Source organism: Piliocolobus tephrosceles, chromosome 16 (genome assembly GCF_002776525.5).
Source record: "Piliocolobus tephrosceles isolate RC106 chromosome 16, ASM277652v3, whole genome shotgun sequence".
Lineage (NCBI taxonomy): Eukaryota > Metazoa > Chordata > Mammalia > Primates > Cercopithecidae > Piliocolobus > Piliocolobus tephrosceles.
Window position 1 is genome coordinate 33,712,587 of NC_045449.1, and position 22,360 is coordinate 33,734,946.

The 22,360-nt window shown below is 39.2% G+C and overlaps 1 protein-coding gene across 1 annotated transcript in view; it reads right to left on the bottom strand.

Moving 5' to 3' along the window:
* Positions 1–4,359: 4,359 nt before the first annotated feature.
* The window catches only part of MED13 (mediator complex subunit 13), a 123,876-nt gene continuing 105,875 nt past the window's right edge, over positions 4,360–22,360 (bottom strand). Inside the window, exons 24-30 of the mRNA XM_023204666.2 lie at positions 17,595–17,737; positions 16,950–17,108; positions 16,655–16,840; positions 14,234–14,382; positions 11,710–11,883; positions 6,902–7,002; positions 4,360–6,585 (exon numbers count right to left, since the gene is read on the bottom strand). Of these exons, the coding sequence (XP_023060434.2) occupies positions 6,453–6,585; positions 6,902–7,002; positions 11,710–11,883; positions 14,234–14,382; positions 16,655–16,840; positions 16,950–17,108; positions 17,595–17,737 (1,045 nt within the window). The 3' untranslated portion in view covers positions 4,360–6,452. The remainder of the gene's footprint in view (positions 6,586–6,901; positions 7,003–11,709; positions 11,884–14,233; positions 14,383–16,654; positions 16,841–16,949; positions 17,109–17,594; positions 17,738–22,360) is intronic.

The following is a 22,360-nucleotide window of genomic DNA, read 5'->3' on the forward strand; positions in this document are numbered from 1 at the left end:
AGAAAGAAAGAAAGAAAGAAAGAAAGAAAGAAAGAAAGAAAGAAAGAGAAAGAAAGAGAACACTACAAAGACTCCATCTAGGGTATTACAATAAGCGTGTGTAACAAGGGAGCCTGATCTGAAGCAAGGGTGTATGTGGAAATCAGGTGGAGGTTTTAAGGCAAAAAATACCCATGGGGCTTTCAAGGCACTCAAATGCCTGAAAACCAAGGAGGAAAACAGGGTAGAGAGGCCCATTTTGAGACTGTATTCATCTTTAGAGCAAGAAGCAGCTGCTAAAGGTTTTCAGCTACCAAGGACCACAGTGAGTGTACCACAGTACACAAGACTGATAGTTTTTGATGAATGGTTACAAGGAAGAGTTTACAGTTTGCACAACAGCATAGATGGCAGTGGCATGCACAGTGACAAAGGACAAGCGGTTGTTCTCTAGGGACCAAGTGGTTTCTGTAGAAGGAAGTTGGTTTTAGTGATGATATGCTCCAAACAAAAAGAAAATGACAAAACCAAGACTTAAACTCACGCATTCTGAATGCAAGTCTGTAAGACATTATGTGGCTTGGACACGTGGCATGATTTAAATTTATCACTTTGATTTTTTTTCTCTGTAGTAGGTAGGAGCAAAATAAGGGAGTCTTTAAAGCTTCAGCCTTTAAACCTTTTTTTTTTTTTTTGAGATAGGATCTTCTCGCTCTGTCTCCCAGGCTGGAGTGCAGTGGTGGGATCTCGGCTCACTGCAACCTCCGCCTCCTGGGTTCAAGCAATTCTCCCGCCTCAGCCTCCCGAGTAGCTGAGATTACAGGTGCAAGCCAACACAGCCTGGCTGTTTTTTGTATTTTTAGTAGATGGGTTTTCACCATACTTGGTCAGGATGGTCTCAAACTCCCAACCTCAGGTGATCCGCCCGCCTCAGCCTCCCATAGTGCTGGAATTACAGGAGTGAACTACCGCGCCTGGCCTAGCCTTTAAACTTTACAGAAGATCAGAAAATTCTTGACAGTTCTGTTGGGTTGCTCTAGAAGGAAAAGACAAAACAAAACCAAGCTCTAAGAGTATCAATTTCTATTAATCTCAAGCAGAATTTCTGGTTATAGCTATAGTACGCTAAGGGTAGAGGTTCTTAATCTTCAGTCCAGTATTGATAACTCCCCTACAGTAGGCAGGAAGATATTGGCAAAAGCAGAATAACAGAACAGACACCTCAGGAATACATTCAAGACAGATTTAGCCAGGTAGGGCCGCAGATCAGATCATGACGGTACTCTCAATGCTTCAGGAGGCCGAAGCGAGAGGAATGGCTTGAGGCCAGGAGTTTGAGACTTGGGCAATATAGCGAGATCCCATTTCTACAAAAAATAAAACTAGCCAGGCATGTTGGCATGCACCTGAAGTCCCAGCTACTCAGAAGGCTGAGGCAAGGAGGACTGCTTGCGCCCAGGACTTCAGGGCTGCAGTGAGCTATGATCGTTTGGTATTCCAGATTTTCAAATGTACCAAAATTATCAATATACTAATACATATTGGTGCTCTATTGTAGCTGCAGGTGAAATGTTTTTCCCCGTTTCCTTAACTTTCATGTATTTTGAAGTTTAAAATAAAAATGTCCATGTGTGTAGTTGTACAAGTGAATACCCCCTTTAAAAAAAAGCTTGGGCTGGGCGTGGTGGCTCACGCCTGTAATCCCAACACTTTGGCAGGCAGATCACGAGGTCAGGAGATCAAGACCATCCTGGCAAACACAGTGAAACCCCGTCTCTACCGAAAATACAAAAAATTAGCCGGGTGTGGTGGCAGGTGCCTGTAGTCCCAGGTACTCGGGAGACTGAGGCAGCAGAATGGTGTGAACCCAGGAGGCAGAGTTTGCAGTGAGCTGAGATCACGCCACTGCACTACTCCAGCCTGGGCGACAGAGCAAGACTCCGTCTCAAAAAAAAAAAAGCTTGATTTTTCGCTATAGTAAAAAAAAAAAAAAAAAAGTAAAAAAAAAAAAAAAAGGTAGAAACAAACCAGAGGTAATATAATCGTGCTTGATTAAAGATCTGTCAGACAGAAAATAACTGAGGATAGGCAGTTCAAACAACATACAACTCCTTTTAAAGGATAATTTTTAAAATTTTTGTAGCAAAAACTATTTCAAAATGATCACAATAATTTTGAGTTATGTCCTTACTTGGCTTAAGTCTGGACAAAAATATTTTAAATGTGTGCTTACAGAACATGGGCAGAGCTATTTTTGATGGATTACTCACTTCTGAACATTATTCTTATGATCAAATAAAAACAGGATACAGCTAAGCTTTAAATATTTGAAGGTAGCTTGTTTGGACTCGACAATACCTAATTGGCCAGCCTACAAGGAATTGGTAGGTATAAAATATACAATTATTCTACATACTGTACATTTTTATGTGATTAAAATCCTTTTTAAAATACTTCAGAGAAATTAAAAGACCATTAATCAGTTTCAAGGCTGTCCCTTTCCATTTATAATGATACAAAAATATTGCTACTAATTTTGCACAAATTTAATATGGAAATATTTTCAACAGAATAAGACACAACAATGAAGGCTTCATGAATAATTTATTCCATTTGAAGTTTTCTTTTTTGTTTTTGTTTTTTTTTTAAAAAGTATAAACCTTTTCATTTCCTCAATCACAATTTGTACAACTCAGTGTTATGGCATTCGGCAGCAATAGTGTTTGTTCCTTATTCTCTTTTTGTCACGTTAAAAAGAAAAGCAATTGGACCATATTAAATGTCACTGCTAAACAACAACTTTAAAACGCCCCTTCATAAAGTGACCAAGCTATTTTGAGAGGGTTGATGCTGACATGTCCAGTAATGACGTTACAATTTGTAGCTTAAACTCAATAACTTTAAGGTCCACATATCCAGTTTACTTTGAAAACTAAAGCTGTTTTAAAACTTCATGAATACATCAACCTGAGGAGTATTTTAGGTCCCAAATCCAGTTTTTAAATTTATACTCCACAAAAAAGAAAATACATACATAAAAATTTAAACCACAGTTCTGGGCCCATTAAAATACCAAAAAAAAGAAAAAAAAAAAAAAACCAAAAAGTTAAGATTTCCAGCTCATTTTTGGAGGGGTGGGACAAAATAAGAATGTATATTAAAAACATTTTTCCTTAATTCAGACGAACTAAAATCTTAAGAGGAAACCCAGACCAAAATATTACTCATGCAACATTAAGTGTATTAACTGATTGATATGCAATGCCATAGTGGATGAATAGCAAATTATATGATGCAATAGCATTTAAAAACTTTTTAATCTATTCAATTTGAACATTTTAAATAATGCAACATAGTATTCTGATATTACAGTATTAACATAGTGCTTGATTAAAGATCTGCAAATCTTTGTAGTAACACATTAAGTTAAAAAATTACCTCCAGAAGGTAAGTATGAAGACGAAAGGAGAATATTTTAATACAGTAATCTGTGCCATACTGACAATTGAGTACGAATACAGCTGAGGATAGTTGACTAAGTAGTAAGAGCTTAATTTTAGTGGTTTAAGAAAAGTTTAGAAATATTTAAAAATTACAGCTACTTTAAAATTTAAGGATTACATATAAGTACACTTGGTGGCCTTCTGGCCAAACAATAAGGTGTACAGAAATTTATTCATACAGTGTTAATTCACAGTCCTGATAACTGAATGGCTTGCATAAGAAAGGTATGGCTAGATGTTTCTCACTGGCTGGAAGCAGACATTATATAACTAATCTTTTTAAATGACAAAATACTGAACTTCCACCCTGCTTAATAATCATGGATAACTGCACAAAAAAAAGATGTTAGCACTGTAACAAAGAAGTCAAGGTGTTGGTAATCCACTGCTAAAAAGCATAATATTTTGCTTACCTATTTAAACAAAACTACCCATACTTGTCTGTGACAGTACATTAGTAAGTCAAATCCATCATCCTGCACGAGGCTTAATTTCTCAAATAAGTCTACTGAGCTTTTCTAATGATTATTTAATAACTTTCTATTGAGTGTGAGTGGATATATGAAGGGAAGAAAAAAAAATCTTATCAATAAATATTGTATATTTGGGAACTATTCCCTGATTCCCAAATAAAAAATAATTGTATACTGGGTTCCCTCCTTATGGCTCCACATTAAATAATCTGTCAGGGAATAATTTTAAATCTACTTTCAAACTGAGGTGTGGTTACCACAGGTTAGTGATTTTAAACAACTGAGAATATAACTTTTATTTTGTAAAGTCACTATTAAGTATATAAAAAGGATACTCTTTTTATGGAAATTCCAAATAAGCATATTTTCCTTCAAATCTCAGACAAGTTTTTTTTGTTTGTTTGTTTAAAGAAAGTACAGAACAAAACATACCAAAATAATGTGTGGTGTGTTAGCATAATTTAAAAACAAATGCAGAGAGGTGATCTTTAAATTTAATATCAAAATATGCTGACCATTGGAATTGCATTATAGTTTTGAAGAAATGATTGAAAACCTTTGTCATCAATTGTGTTTGCTTCATAGAAAAAACAAGAATTGCTAATGTTTTCATATACACAATCTGAAGAAGTTATATCGTTCATAAAAAAGTGATATTTAATTCTAAGCATAGAGTATTCACAAAACAAGTTTCAGTAAAAAAAAAACCAAAAAACCAAAAAAAAACCTACTGAAGTAGAGTTTTGCAAATACAACTGATTTTGTCCTTGTAGATAATTAGTGAACGTACAAATAGAAATTTTGCTAGACTGCTTCCAAGAAAGATAGGTAGACTCGGCGACTGTGAATTCAAGTCAGCAATGCAGGTAGGAGGCGAACTTGGGCTCTTTTGTGAGCAGCACTGTAGAAAGGATTTTTCAAGGGGGTACACCCTGCATAAAAGCAGTTATCTTGGCATGTGCAAACAAGAAGGGGGAAAGTTGTATTGAAGGAGGGGTGAATTAAAGTCCCTAAAATTCAAGTCCCTTCTTTAGGGAGGTGAGAACCTCCTTGGCATATGCCCTACCTTAATCTGAGCTGTGTTATAGAAAAGTACAGACTCTGGTGTTTGGGACTGACATCTCCAAACCAAGAAAATTAAATAAATAAAAAAGGCAAGGGAAGTTTAGAAAATGGTTCTTTCACTAGTGGAATAGAGTCTGAATACCAGAATTCACTGAGAATCTATTTACACCACAGTTTGATTGCGCGCACACACACACACACCCCCATACATATGCATACTCTCACATACATTCCCAATCTTTAATTTAAAAAAAAAGTCAAACAATCAAGAGTGACTGCTTGTAAAATAATTTGTAAAATGCCTAGAGCTGGGCTAAATTTCAACCTTATAGCAGATCCTGAAAATAAATTTCATAATAATATTCCCATGCCTAAATGTGCCACTATTAAAACTGAAAAAAATTTAAGCATGTAACATTAAACACCAAAATTAGTTTAAGCATTCAGTAGCAAATGGTTTTTCTTGTAAAACTAAGTTTCTTGCACTGGAAATGGCCTGAAATATTAGTCATAGCCCTAAACCATAGTACAAAATATAACTGAAGAATTTTCATTTTATTCTAAGTTAAACCACCTAACAATACCACTTGTATATTGCCATCATGTTATTCTGTAAAGATGTGATATATAAAATGCTGTAAGACCTGGTACCTTTTCAATTTATAAACACAGTGAACTTCATTACTGTACATGTACTCTGCAACTACAGCTTAGCTGTAAATCCTCCACACACAATGGTATGGACATTATTCCCCCTCTATCCCCGTTAAACTGTACATCGAGACAATACAAATTTACTGTCCCACCCACCCCCTTACAAAAAAATAATACTCTAAAAGCAACCCTACTGCAACTTTTTAATTAAGACGATTACATATATTTTAGACCAATTGCTTTAAAGCAAGAAGGCAGTATAAACCTTCTAGGAAAATTTTTATAAAAGAGGTTAAGAAATATAAGACAATTTATACATTTAAAAACTTACAATAAATAAGAGAAGAGATGCAGGCATTTTTGAATACTAGATACTATAATCCAATACAAGAACATCTTCATGTTCTGAAGCCATATGTTGAAATTCATTGTTCCTCATGTTTCCTCTCCATGCTTTTAATATTCATTTAACATGACTGGGTACTATGGCTCATTACTTTTCACAAATACTGTGACTGGAAAAAAAAGGTTAATTTTGCTACGAAAATGTTATAATACGTTTTGTATGATCAGTCATCATCCTAAAGAGTTCAGTAGAGTCAATGAAAAATAGCAGGGTTATAGCCCCTCCCCCCAAGTCAAAACAATATTTGCTGAAGTAATAAGAATTAGACCCCATCACAAATAACTTTCACTGAGAAGATAATTGTAACTTAATCCTGCAGCGAAATATCCATTTTTCCGTGTTCTTTTCTTGCACAGTTCCATCAAATGAAGATCACAGCATATTCATAATAAAGTTATATAACTGATTCAGCACCACAAAATGAATTGGGAGACATGAGCGTCTGTCCTGGATTGCAGGGTCACAGGTTAGCCAGGAGAGTGCATTGTACTGTTCCAAAACAAACCTGAAAAGTAAATAAACTGCGTAAGTCATGTATTTATTTTCAATCTACATTTTGGAAGCAGTTTTCAATTATGGCATTTAAGACTCAAAGTCACCTTAAAAAAGAGTGTAACAGAGAGTCCCTGGGGGGAAAGAAGCAATTTCCATAAAAGTTATCCTCAAAAGTAGATTACTCATGTTAGAATAGCAGTGCTTATTTAGAGATCCAGTGGTATACAACTGTGAATTCTTGCCAAAAATGAGAAAAATATATAAGAATCAACATTATATTCTTTTAAAGTTGCAGTGACAAATTGTTAAGGGTAAAAGACTTGTACCTGAGGACATCTGAAGTCTGATTTGAGTCAAGTGGGTGGGAGTGTTTACTGTGAAGCAGCTCGTCAGATTGCACTGAAGGCACGTGGAGGTGCAAAGAGGCCTAAGAAGGTAACAGGTAATCAATCAGTCAGCCAAACAGAAAATAATCTGCTAATTAGTTTTACCTTATTCTCCCAGTGTATCTTCTAAAATGATTAAATACATTTTAGTCCTATGTTATGAATGAAAGCCACTATAAAAATGCTTGTTTTCTTTAATTCATTATAGACATTTTTTGTTTTTTAAGTAGGGGCAGGTTCTTGTTCTGTTCACCAGGCTGGTCTTGAACTCCTGGTCTCAAACAATTCTCCTGCCTTGGCCTCCCAAAGTGCTGGGATTACATGCATGAGCCATTGCACCTAGCCAGAAGTGATTTTTAGGTGCAAAACTTATTTTGAATCTATTTTCTTTTCTTTACCTTTATTGTTTTTGAGACCATACAATAATCCTTAGAAAAAGAATTTCTAATTATCTGCTAAGTCTAATTTGCCTAGATGTGCAACGTAAATGTTTAAGGAGGCACTAAATTGAGTAAACCTGAGTAGTCTGTCCCTAAGGTATACGACACCCTTTATGACTACGCAGACATACCTAAGTCTAGCACTGAAAAAAGTAACAGGCGTAAGCATAAGCAAATAGTTTGGTTACAGCACAATAAACCTTAAACAAAGCTATCTTGGGTTGAACTGAGAACACCCTAAGTAATATGGTGCACAGATGCCTGCTTTGCCCACTCAATTTCGTAACAGAGGATTAGTAAAAACTGGCACACTCATTTAGATACGGCAATGAATAGTGGCAGAAAGGAATGAGCTACTCCACACTCCAATTAAATGAGTCATTCATTTTGTTTATAAGTCAATATATGTAAGTCAATATAGTATTAAAAAGCTATGACAAAACAATGGTGATGTTCACTGCAGTAACTCTTCATAGATCTCATTCTGTATACTGTAAAAGGTACTATTTTATATTTAGGTGCTCTCTCATCTGCAACTGCAATATATGTAGAAACTCGTGCAGTATATTTAGGAATATAACCAAAGATATCTATGTTTGAACTGTCTACAAACTCTTGATTTATGGAGGTATAAGCAAGTCTCACACTGCAAATCACTACAAATTTTTAAAATGTAATAAGTACCAGTACTCTATTCCTATGATAAAAAGGAATCTAGCTAACAACCCGCTATATTTCCAAGCAAAGAGAAACAAACCAGGTGGCTTTACTGCCTACAGTATAAAACTGAGATATATGAAAAAAAAAGTGAATGAAACTTATAGTAAATTATGCTCTAGATGGTAGTTCATAACCAGAAGTCCTAATCTTGTTACAATGTATCTAAGAGTGAATGCCCGCTTTACACTATCCTTTCTGCAAATATATACTGAGTAGGAAAGCTCTAGATAGTCCCTTGGACTTTTTGTAAAGTTGTGTTTCCTGAAACACATCCCCTGAAACACTAAAGTAATAAACTATTAACAGGTGTTAAATAATCCTTTCCTTGTGTATTAATAAGTTTGGGAAATGCTAGGTAAACCTCTGTTTTTCAGGGATTCTATGTGCATACCTGTATTATGACTAGAAAAGAGGACAGATAGCATGTGTAGCACCCTCCCAAAGGACCACAAAGAACCCTTTGTTTTGTGGAGACACCACAGACTACTAGTATATAGAAAATCCCTTGAGAATATGTTCTTATTTATTTATTTTTTATTTATTTAATTTATTTTTTACTGAGATGGAGTCTCACTCTGTTGCCCAGGCTGGAGTGCAGTGGTGCGATCTCAGCTCACTGCAAGCTCCACCCCCCGGGTTCACGCCATTCTCCTGCCTCAGCCTCCCGAGGAACTGGGACTACAGGCGCCCGCCACCGCTCCCGGCTAATCCCGGGGTTTCAGTGTTCGCCAGGATGGTCTCCATCTCCTGACCTTGTAATCTGCCTGCCCTGGCCTCCCAAAGTGCTGGGATTACAGGCGTGAGCCACCGCGCCCGGCCAAGAATATGTTCTTGTAATGAGATCTTTATAGACCACTGCACAACTACTGGAAGAGGAAGAAATGTCATATGACAAAGCTATTACTTGACACCCTTTAAATATATTATCTCATTAATAATCAATTCAGATCATCAGCTGTTGTATTCTTTATAAATGTGGTACAGAAGTCCACTGTTTAATCTCAAATGTCATTGAGTCAATGGATGTGATCCAAAGATACCAAGATTTAATAGCAACAGGAAGAAACCTATTGGTCTAGTACCCACTAAAATACATCCCTAAGAAACCAAAGCATACATACAATCCAACTTCTACTCCAACAGGTAAAAATAACTTAGCATGTGTGTATGTATACATGTATGTATTGACTGACTGAGACAGAGTCTCACTCTGTCACCCAGGCTGGAGTGCAGTGGTGCAATAGCTCACTGCAACCTCCACCTCCCAGATTCAAGCGATTGTCCTGCCTCAGCCTCCCTAGTGGCTGGGATTACAGGCACCTGCCACCATGCCTGGCTACTTTTTTTTTATTTTTAGTAGAGGCAGGTTTCATCATGTTGGCCAGGTTGGTCTCAAACTCGTGACCTCAGGTGAGCTCCCCGCCTCAGCCGCCTGAAGTGCTGGGATTATAGGCGTGAGCCATTGCACCTGGCCCAGTTAGCAAGTATTTATTTATTTTTTTGAGATGGAGTTTAGCTCTTGTTGCCCAGGCTGGAGTGCAATGGCGTGATCTTGGCTCACTGCAACCTCCGCCTCCTGAGTTCAAGCGATTCTCCTGCCTCAGCCTCCAGAGTAGCTGGGATTACAGGCATGCACCACCACTCCCAGCTAATTTTGCATTTTTAGTAGAAACAAGGTTTCTCCACGTTGTTCAGGCTGGTCTCGAACTCCCGACCTCAGGTGATCTGCCTGCCTCAGCCTCCCAAAGTGCTGGGTTTACAGGTGTGAGCCACCGTGCCCGGCAGCAAGTATTTAAATTAGCATGATTTGGTGATTAAAAACAGTCAACTTCTGGTGGGTTTACATAAGAATAAGTGAGTCACATCTAAATTTGTTATTCTGGAACAATAATACCAGCAGCAGTAATAAATTCTGCATAGGGCTTTTACATCTCATTTTGTGGCTTATCTCCACACTTCACATTACATTGCTTACTAACAAATTCGGTTTTGTTTTTTTGAGAGAGGGTCTCCTGTCACACAGCTGGAGTACAGTGGCATGATCATGGCTCACTACAGCCTCAACCTCCCGTGTCAACTTCCTGTGCTCATGCGATCCTCCCTCCTGCCTCAGCTTCTCATGTTACTAGGACTACAGGCACGTGCCACCATGCCTAATATTAAAAATTTTTTAGAGAGACAAACTTTCACTATGTTGTCCAGGCTGATCATGAACTCCTGGCCTCAAGCGATTCTCCTGCCTCGACCACCCAAAGTGCTCGGATTATAGGTGTGAGAATCACTGTGCCCAGCCTGAGTTTGTTGTAATAAATCACTATGAATCTGAGAGTCTCATTACTGTATTTAAAAACCACTCAGTTTTAACACAGTAATCTATACACAGCTAGAAAAACTTTTTTAAGTAGTAAATGAAACTAAAAATCAAGTATTACAAAGATTATAATTTTTTTTTTTTTTTTTGAGACAGAGTCTCGCTCTGTCACCCAGGCTGAAGTGCAGTGGCATGATCTTGGCTCTCACTGCAACCTCTACCTCCCAGATTCAAGTGATTCTCCTGCCTCAGCCTCCCAAGTAGCTGGGACTATAGGCACATGCCACCATGCCTGGCTAATTTCTTGTCGTTTTAGTAGAAACGGGGTTTCACCATGTTGGCCAGGCTGGTCTTGAACTGCTGACCTCGTGATCCACCAGCCTCAGCCTCCCAAAGTGCTGGGATTGCAGGCATGAGCCACTACGCCCAGCCCAAGATTATAAATCTTTTATTCCCCAAAATAATGTAGCATAACAGCAGTGCAGTATGATGTAATTCAAAGAATAACATAATAATCATTAAAAGACCCAGGTTTCAGTCTTGAGTCTATTACCAATTATGACTTTAAACAGGTGAGTTTTTCTGAACTTAAATATGCTCACCTATAAAATGAGAAGGTTAGACTAGAGGTAACATAAAGTTTCTCTCAGCTCTAAATTTACGTATGTACAGTCGAAACAGACTGAGTATCCCCAATCTGAAAAAATCCAAAAGTGGAAACACTTCTGGTCCTATGCATTTCGAATAAGGGATACTCAATCTACACTAACAACAAGGATCCTAGGAGTCTGACTTAAGAATAAAGTCCTAAAAATATAAATTTAAAAACTAGTTTTTTTTCTTTTTTTTTTGAGACAGAGTCTCACAGTGTGTGGCCCAGGCTGGAATGAAGTGGTACGATCTCAGCTCACTGCGACCTCTGCCTCCCAGGTTCAAGCGATTCTCCTGCCTTAGCCTCCTGAATAGCTGGGACTATAGGCACCCGCCACCACACCTGGCTAATTTTTGTATTTTTAGTAGAGACGAGGTTTTGCCATGTTGGCCAGGCTAGTCTCAAACTCCTGACCTCAGGTAATCTGCCTGCCTCGGCCTCCTGAAGTGCTGGGATTACAGGTGTGAGCCACCACGCCTTCGTGATCTTGTTTAAAGAGTCACACATGGCAATTCATTTAAGAACTTAGACAAGCTATTAAGACTTAAAAAAGCCACTTCCAGATTTCTCAGGACTTAGGCTGTCAATTAGAATTATTTAGGAACTGGGACAGAAATGGCAATACCTTAAGAAAAAGGGGACACTGATATTGTGCTTGAGGACATGCTGACCAGAACCAGTCAGGTAATGGACCTGCTTTGGCAGTTGATACAAAGTAACCAAGGGCCAATGGTTGCTGAAGAATATTAGGTACTTCCTCATGAGGTTCTGTTGAAAGTAGCCGATCAGTACTCTGACCCTTAAAAAAGACAAAATTAGAAGTATATTATTAGTTTTAACTCAAATATAGCTAAGTACCAGATACAAACACAGAATGGCTTATAGCAATCAGTCTCATTACCTTATGACATCAATTTAACAAAATACTGAAGGATACTGAAAAAAACCAGTTTCTACGTACTTAGGAGTATTATAAGTAAAAGCATTAATAGAACATATTTTAAGAATTGCATTAAATGAATATGCCAGCTGTTTAACAAGTCTGTATTATTACGCCAAGCTCACAGGAAAGTGTGTAAACCTTCACAGATGAGTAAAACATACAAAATTTTCAATGACATCTTTAAGTTACTTGCTAATATTCCTTTAAGCCCTGAAAACCACACCCCAATTCAAAAGGTGGATTCAATTTAGCTTTGTTAATCTAGCACTATCTATAAAATGCAGTTAATAGTGTTGTGAAAATTATTACGGCAACATGAAGGGACAACTACTAAGTCACATTCATATCCTTTGGATTAATGTATTTCTTGGTATTTAAGGAAACAGACAAAAGAAAAATAATATGCATGAAAATGTTCATTACATCATTATCTATAATAGAAAAAAAACCTTACATGTCCAATATTTTGGGAAGGACACAAATTACGGCATAACAAAAATGCAACATTAAAAAGCTGATTATACTTATTGAAAATTGCAATATAAACATATATGGAAGGATGGTAATTTGCTTAAAAGTAAAAATGGTTTTATTAAGGTGGTGGGATTACTGGTGCTTTTTGTTGTATGTATTTCTTATCTAATTTCTTTGCAGTTACAAAAAGGAGGAAGGAATGCAAAGTAAGATTGGAAAAAGATCCTTCCCTACTTTAAAAGGGTAAATTTTAAACCTATGCATGTTGGCCGGGCGCGGTGGCTCAAGCCTGTAATCCCAGCACTTTGGGAGGCCGAGACGGGCGGATCACGAGGTCAGGAAATCGAGACCATCCTGGCTAACACGGTGAAACCCGGTCTCTACTAAAAAATACAAAAAAACTAGCCGGGCGAGGTGGCGGGCGCCTGTAGTCCCAGCTACTTGGGAGGCTGAGGCAGGAGAATGGCGTAAACCTGGGGGGCGGAGCTTGTAGTGAGCTGAGATCCGGCCACTGCACTCCAGCCTGGGCGACAGAGCGAGACTCCGTCTCAAAAAAAAAAAAAAAAAAAAACTATGCATACTGCAATAATCAAATCAGCAGTATATATAATTTCTTTTCTTTGAGATGGAGTCTCGCTCTGTCGCCTAGGCTGGAGCGCAGTGGTGCAATCTCGGCTCACTGCAAGCTCTGCCTCCCTGGCTGATGCCATTCTCCTGCCTCAGCCTCCCCAGTAGCTGGGACTGCAGGCGCCCACCACCACAACCAGCTAATTTTTGTATTTTTAGTAGAGACTGGGTTTTACTGTGTTAGCCAGGATGGTCTTGATCCCCTGATGTCATGATCCACCTACCTCAGCCTCCCAAAGTGCTGGGATTGCAGGCATGAGCCACCGCCCCCAGCCCAGTATATATTAATTTCAAATAGGTGTTATTTGCTGAAGCCCAATTAGTTTTTACTTCAAATACAAGGTCAAGACAGCCTGCTTCCATAATTGCTAAAGATAAAAAGGGGAAGCAGATGGTCAGTGTTTTATCTAGTCTTATGAGAAAACTAATATTTTTATTATATTCCTTGTCACAGCCCTGATATGAATGGCTGCTCTTAAGAGTTATATATAGTGATTCTGAAAGATACTGTGATCCTATATCTGAGTAAAAAACTATGGTGAACTGCCACAAAAACTACAAAAAAAGGAGTAATGCCAAATGGTCTAGAAAATACGGATTCAGGGAAAGCAGAGCCTTAGAGATTCTCTTAAAAATGTGCAATTCAAAGTACTGATGTCTACGATGTAGAAATGCATGACTGCACTGTTAATTAACCTCAACTCTTGCTAATTTCCAAGGAAAAATAGTATTGCATTTCATATATTAATCCATTACTAGGGTAAGGAATGGTATTTAGAAAAACTACACTTTTTTTTTTGGTCACTCTCCTTTGGCGCCCAGGCTGGAGTACGGTGGCTTGATCTTGGCTCACTGCAACCTCTGCCTCCCAGGTTCAAGTGATTCTCCTGCCTCAGCCTCCCGACTAGCTGTGACTACAGGTGCGTGCCACCACACCGGGCTATGTTTTACATTTTTAGTAGAGACGGGGTTTCACCATATTAGCCAGGCTGGTCTCAGACTCCTGACCTCATGATCCACCTGCCTTGGCCTCCCAAAGTGCTGGGATTTCAGGTGTGAGTCACTGCGCCCAGCCCAGAAAAACTGAAATTTACAACACAGTTACCTTGCCCACATCACCTCCATGGGGGTAATGAGATCCTGGAGAATGTACAGGAGAACCAGTTGGAGAAGCAGGAAGGATATTAATGATATCAGGGTCAAGATCATCTCCTGTGTCTAACAAATCAAAGATACCCATTCCATCTGCTCCATCTAAACAGGAGAAAGAAAAGAAATTTAGAACTCCATTTTCCATATCCTATGGTCATTCACAGGAAAGGGTCAAAATAAATGAAATTTTAACCAAAATGGGTTAATTTAACCAACATTTACTGAGTGTCTACCATGTGCCAAATGTTGTGCTAAAAAACATACAAATAATTATGCATAAACAAGCATGTGGTAGTCTGAATAATGGCCCCCCAAAGATGTCCACATCCTAATCCCAGGAATCTAAGAATATGTTACCATAAAAGACTTTGTAGATGTGATCAAGCTAAGGATCTTGAGATGGGGAGATTATTCTGGATTATCCGGGTGGGTCCAATGTAATCACAGGGGTCCTAATAAGAGGGAGGCAGTAGGGTTAGAGTCAGTGAAGGAGATGTGATGACACTATACTGCTGGCATCCAGGACAGAGGAAGGGACCATGAGCCAAGGAATGCAGGTGGCCTGTAGAAACTGACAAAGGCAAGGAAACATTTTCCCTTAGGGCCTCCAGAAAGTAATCAATCCTGCTGACATTTTGACTTTGGCCCATCGAGACTGATTTTGGATTTCTGGCTTCCAGAACTGTAAGATAAAATAAATGGGTGTTGTTTTAAGCCACTAAATGTGTAGTACTTTGTTAGAGCAGCAACAGGAAACTAATACAAAGCAAACATAGTACAAAGGAAATGAAAATGTGTTTAAAGTGGGACTGCAGTAGTCCCCCTTATCCATGGCGGATATGTCCCAAGACCCATCCCCATACCCACATAGATTTCTGAAACCAAGGATAGTATCAAATCCTATATACTGCTTTTTCCTTTACATACACACCTATGATGGAGTTTAAATTATAAATTAAGTACAGTAAGAGATTAACAACAACAATATTAGAATAATTACAGCAACGTACTACAATAAAAGAGATGTGAATGTGGTCTCTCTCACTCTCTCTTTCAAAGTATCTTATTGTACTGTACCCAAGGGTAATTGAAACCATGTAAAGGAAAACCAAAGACAAGGAGGATTACTGTATTTACGAATAATACCATGTTCTTTATTAAGTAAAATACTTGAGTTATTATATAACACACTAAAACAAGAGAGCATAATAGCCATATATATGACTTTAGAGATGTGAGATTTCTTAAGGTATCTCAGAATAACAATAAAATACTATTTATTTTCTCTTCTACTAAAATGTAAACTATAAATTCACCTGGAAAAGCTATCTCCCTACTTTGGCAGTTTATATAAATTATATTATTTTGGCAAATCAACAGAAGAGATATATAAAATGAGTTCATGTACAGGTACCTCAAAAGCACAAGGGTAAACCTATACAAATATTTTGTGACCAACTATTGCCTTTTAAAATAAGTAAAGATGGCTGGGCATGGTGGCTCACACCTGTAATCCCAGCACTTTGGGAGGCCAAGGTGGGTGGATCATTTCAGGTCAGGAGTTTGAGACCAGCCCAGCCAACATGGTGAAACTCCATCTTTACCAAAAATACAAAAATTAGCCAGGCATGGTGGCATGCGCCTGTAATCCCAGCTACTCGAGAGGCTGAGGCACGAGCATCGCCTGAACCCAGGAGGTGGAGGTTGCAGTGGGCTGAGATTTTACCACTGCACTCCAGCCTGGGAGACAGAGTGAGTGAGAGTCTGTCTCAAAAAGCTTTTTAAAAGTAAAGATTTATGGGATAATTCACAGCACCCAGTTCTGGTATCAACAAGGTAAAAGAATGATTGTATTAAGTTTCCTGTTGCTGCTTTAACAAGTTACCACAAACTGTTGGCTTAAAAACAACACACATTTATTTTCTTACAGTTCTGGAGGCCGGAAGTCTGAAATCAGTTTCGTTGGAGTGAAATCAGGATGTTGGCAAGGCTGAAGGGGATAATCTGTTTCCTTGTCTTTTCCAGAGTCTAGAACTATATTCTTTGGTTCATGGACTCTTTCACCATCTTCAAAGTCAGCAACATAGCATCTTCTCCCTTTGACTTTGCTTCCTGCTGTTTCCATCACATGGCTTTCTTCTCTTCTATGTAGTCAAACCTCCTTCTGCCTCCTTCTTATAAGAATACATGTTATTGCATTAAGGGCCCAACTGCATAATTGAGGATGATCTCTCCATCTCAAGGTCCTTAACTTATCACATCTGCAAAGTCATTTTTTGGTAAAATAAGGTAACATTCACATGTTTCAGGTATTGGACATGAATTTATTTTGGGAGGTATTCTTCAGACTACCAAAACGGAACAAATTACCTACCATTGTTGGGATTGAAAGCTAAATCCAAATTTTCAGTGGTATAAGTAGCTGAAGCTACTTGCACAGAAGCAGAAGTAGGAAACACAAGTATATGAGTACATGATGTATCCTGTGGGGTATTTAGCTGAGATGTCTGCATGTTTAGAGTCGTGCTTCTTCCAAATACAGAACCAGTTGACACCGAATCTGAAAAATGAAAGACATTTTTTTCTTTTAATAAATGAAGAATAAATGTTATGTAATACTTAAAAACTGCATAAAGAATTAAATCTGATATAAACTAAAGATAGCTAACCTGGCATAATAACAAAAGAGCCTTGGGGCTCCATTGCCACCAAGCAAGCACTGAGAATGCTAGGGGAGTCTGCAGCAGATATACCACACATTCTACACATGTCTTTGAGCCTTTTACTTAGAGACTGCAAGTTTCGACGACTCAGCAAACAGCTCCAATCTGTGGGTATCGACAGTTTAAAAAACAAAAAAAATCACAGTAACAGCATTAGTAATATCCTGTAGAACCAAGTTAAAGTTAAAACATAAAAATAGTTAATGGCTTTTAAATTAGTGTATTCCTCAAACTGGAGTCATCATCAAGCCAAACTTACTGCTGATGCTACTCAACATCCTTTATCCCCCTAATATTAGGTATACCAAATTCAATTAGTATCTGCTCAACAGAGGATAAGTTAAATAACAATCAGAAAGTGGAAAAAACAGAAAACAAGTAAGAACAGCAGTAATAAGACTGCTATTAAAGTTAAAAAAGAGTAAAATGTCTTTTTAAAATTTGAATTAAGCCATTTGTGGCCTAGACATATGTGTTTCCTTATTTGATAACCTTTGCATTGTATTCAACATATATACCTAGATGTGGTCAGAACAGTGTGTGAATTAACATAAAACAGAAATATAAATACTAATAAAAGCACAACTTTACCTTTCAATTCTCCATGACCAATCCTTCCTAGACGACCAATTACAACTCTCCATGGTAATGAACTCATTTGTACAAGTCCTAAGCACCACTCCCAAAGTTTCTGTAGACCAAATTTTCTAGCAGAACTTTTTTTCCGACGAGCCCTATTGTATGAATAAAGAGAGTGTCATAAATATTTCTAAATTTTATGATTTTTGTTGTTGTTGTTGTTTTGAGATGGAATCTTACTCTGTTGCCCAGGCTGGATGGAGTGCAGTGGCGCAATCTTGGCTACCTGCAACCTCCACCTTCCTGGGTTTAAGTGATTCTCCTGCCTCAGCCTCCTGAGTAGCTGCAACTACAGCTGCGTGTCACCACACCTGGCTAATTTTTTGTATTTTTAGTAGAGACAGGGTTTCACCATGTTAGCCAGGATGGTCTCAATCTCCTGACCTCGTGATCTGCACGCCTTGGCCCCGCAAAGTGCTGGGATTACAGGTGTGAGCCACCACGCTCAGCCCGACATTTTAAGAGAGCTCAAATTTGTGAAAAACAGATTCCCTTTATTTTAGTGCTTCACACCTTTACACAAGTCCTAAGCGAGAATATTCATAAAATCATAGGTTAGGCATGTGAGTTTTTCTATTTCACATTACAATATATAAATTTTTTAAAAAATTTGTCTAAAACACCTCAATTCATCAGAAATACTGCTCTCCACCAGGGATTTTTTTTTTTTTTTTTTTTTTAGATGGAGTCTCACTCTGTCGCCCAGGCTGGAGTGCAGTGGCACAATCTCGGCTCACTGCAACCTCTGCCTCCCAGGCTCAAGTGATTCTCCTGGCCTCAGCCTCCCGAGCAGCTGGGATTACAGGCACCTACCATCATATCTAGCTAATTTTTGTATTTTTAGCAGAGAGGGGGTTTCACCATGTTGGCCAGGCTGGTCTCAACTCCTGACCTCAGGTGATCCTGTTTCAGTATCCCAAAGTGTTGGCATGAGCCTGCCCAGCAAATTTTTTTTTTTTTTTTTTTTTTTTGAGACGGAGTCTTGCTCTGTCGCCTAGGCTACAGTGCAGTGGCGTGATCTCTGCTCACTGCAACCTCCGCCTCCTGGGTTCAAGTGATTCTCCTACCTCAGCTTCCCCAGTAACTGGGATTATAGGTGCCCACCACCACGCCCGGCGAATTTTTGTATTTTTAGTAGAGATGGGGTTTCACCATCTTGGCCAGGCTGGTCTTGAACTCCTGACCTCGTGATCTACCCGCCTCGGCCTCCCAAAGTGCTAGGATTACAAGCATAAGCCACCCCTCTTGGCCCAGCAAACTGTTTTTAAAGAGCCAATACTTCAAATGGGAATAGCCAGATTTGGTCCATGGGCCGTAGTAAGCAATCCCTGTTCTATACTCTAAATTGAAGATTGACCAAAACACCACACTTCTCAGTCCAAACAACATTGTTACATGTATTCTGCATACATGTCCTTCACTAGCCAAATATGTAACATAAGCACTCTGTGGCTGAGCAACAGTGGCTATTTTATTATTATTTTTTGAGACGGAGTCTAACTCTGTCACCCAGGCCAGAGTGCAATGGCGTGGCCTCAGTTCATTGTAACTTCCACCTCCTGGGTTCAAGCAATTCTCCTGCCTCAGCCTCCCTAGTAGCTGGGACTACAGGTGTGTGTCACCACACCTGACTAATTTTTGTATTTTTTTCTTTTTTTGTTTTTGAGACAGAGTCTCACTCTGTTGCCAGGCTAGAGTGCAGTGGCATGATCTAGGCTCACTGAAACCTCCGCCTCCCGGGTTCAAGCAGTTCTCCTGCCTCAGCCTCCCAAGCAGCTAGGACTACAGGCATGTGCCACCACGCCCAGCTAATTTTTGTATTTTTAGTAAAGATGGGATTTCAGCACGTTGGCCAGGAGAGTCTCCATCTCTTGACTTCGTGATCCACCCAACTTGGCCTCCCAAAGTGCTGGGATTACAGGCATGAGCCACCATGCGAGGCCTAATTTTTGTATTTTTAGTATAGATGGTGTTTCACTATGTTGGCCAGGCTGGTCTTGAATTCCTGATCTCAGGTAATCCGCCTGCCTTGGCCTCCCAAGTGTTGGGATTACAGGTGTAAGCAATCATGTCCGGCCAACAGCAGCTATGACTTACTGAGTACTTACTATGTACCATCCGTTGTGCCCAATCAATTTACATGTAATACCTCATTTCATCCTAACAACTCCATGAGACAAATAAAACTATCCTCCCGACTTTATATATAAGTAAGCTGTAACTCAGCTGCATAAGGGTAGTTATTCCAAGGTCAGTAGTGGCAGATTTGCGATTTGAGCCCAGGTCTCTCTGACTCCATCACTGCCCTTTTTTTTTTTTTAAGACAGATTTTCACTCTTGTTGTGCAAGCTGGAGTGCAATAGCGCAATCTCGGCTCAATGCAACCTCCGCCTCCTGGGTTCGAGTGATTCTACTGCCTCAGCCTCCCAAGTAGCTGGGATTAAAGGCATGTGCCACCATGCCTGGCTAAGTTTTTTGTATTTTTAGTAGAGACGGGGTTTCACCATGTCAGTCAGGCTGGTCTCGAACTCCTGACCTCAGGTGATCCACCAGCCTTGGCCTCCAAAGTGCTGGGATTACAGGCGTGAGTCACTGCACCCAGCCCCATCATTGCCCCTCTTAACCATTATCTCACTTCTACTTTAGCAAGGTAGTAAAATGGTAATACTATTTTGATAATGAAAAGGGTGGCCGGGAGCGGTGGCTCAAGCCTGTAATCCCAGCACTTTGGGAGGCCGAGACAGGCGGATCACGAGGTCAGGAGATCGAGACCATCCTGGCTAACATGGTGAAACCCCGTCTCCACTAAAAATACAAAAAGCTAGCCGGGCGAGGTGGCGGGCGCCTGTAGTCCCAGCTACTCCGGAGGCTGAGGCAGGAGAATGGCGTAAACCCGGGAGGCGGAGCTTGCAGTGAGCTGAGATCGGGCCACTGCACTCCAGCCCGGGCGACAGAGCAAGACTCCGTCTCAAAATTAAATAAATAAATAGATAGATAGATAGATAGATAGATAGATAGATAGATAGATAGATAGAAAGAAAGAAAAGGGTGGTTTTTTTTCCTCTACTTTCTCATACTTCACAGATGAGCACATTCTTTCCCAAGCTCACTTAATTAGTATAAATATCCGATTAAAAAAATCAAAATTGTATCAAGGAAATAAGATAGGAAGCACTGTTCTAAGGTTCATAATATAAAGCTTAACAAACTTGTTTTTTTTTTTTTTTTTTTTTTTTTTTGGACAGAATTCTCGCTTTGTTGCCCAGGCTGGAGTGCAGTGGCGCGATCTCGGCTCACTGCAAGCTCCGCCTCCCCGGTTTACGCCATTCTCCTGCCTCAGCCTCCCGGGTAAGTGGAACTACAGGCGCCCGCCACCTCGCCTGGCTGTTTTTTTTTTTTTGTATTTTTTAGTAGAGACGGGGTTTCAGCATGTTAGCCAGGATGGTCTCGATCTCCTGACCTTGTGATCCGCTCGTCTCGGCCTCCCAAAGTGCTGGGATTACAGGCTTGAGCCACCCACCGTGCCTGGCACAGACTTGTTAATGTTTATAACGAATAATACAAAATTATTGTTCCTATCTTCTGCTTCCCCAGCACCCTAAGACCTAATAATCATTAGATATTTCTGCATATATTCAATTTCTCACCTAAAAAAGAACAGGCTTTTATATAACAAGGAAGAAAATAAATGATAGAACCGAAATCTTTTTTTTTTTTTTTTTTTGAGACAGGATCTCACTCTGTCACCCAGGTTGAAGTGCAGTGGCGCAATTTCAGCTCACTCTGCAGCCTCAACTTCCTGGGCTCAAGTGATCTTTCTGCCTCAGTCTCCCAAGTAGCTGGGACTATAGGTGTGCCACTATGCCCAGCTAATATTTGTATTTTTGTACAGACAGGGTTTCGCCTTGTTGCCCAGGCTGGTCTTGAACTCCTGGACTCAAGTGATCTGCCTTGTCTCAGCCTCCCAAAGTGCTGGGATTACAAGTATAAGCCACCATGCCTGGCCAGAACCCAAATCTTAAAACTAAAAATCATTTCACGGATTTGCTTTTCAGGTTCTCCTGTTCAGCGTTCACTAGCTTTGATAACTCAAAATGAGGCTCACCTGTTGGGACCTATTAGTTATATCCTTCGCAAATAACTGGACATGGTATTTACTGCCAAGAATTCTAAAATGGCCATCATATTCTGAAGACATCCTTTTTTTTTTTTTTTTTTTTTTTGAGACAGTCTTATTTTGTCGCCCAGGCTGGAATGCAATGGCATGATCTCGGCTCACTGCTACCTCTGCCTCCCAGATTCAAGTGATTCTCCTGCCTCAGCTTCCTGAGTAGCTGGGATTATAGGCACCCACCACCACACCCGGCTACATCCTAACATTAAATGATAAAATTTTAAATCGCCAATTTTAGTAAATGAAGTTAACTTAGTTAATTAGGGGCTATATCTTAGATGGTATATGAGAAAAGTTTAAATGTTCTATACTTACTAGACCATTTAATTGCAGAAGTGTTTTCTAACTACATCTTTCACAAATGTTCAGCTAAAATAATTGCCTCAACCTTTATGACACAGAAGTTAGTGACCTTAATGTTTTTTGTTCATATAATCATAATTACTTTTAATTATCTTATACAATATAAACATTCACTACAGAAAAAAGTAAAAAGCACCCACAATCCCACATCTTAATATTTTAATATATACAAAACGTTCAA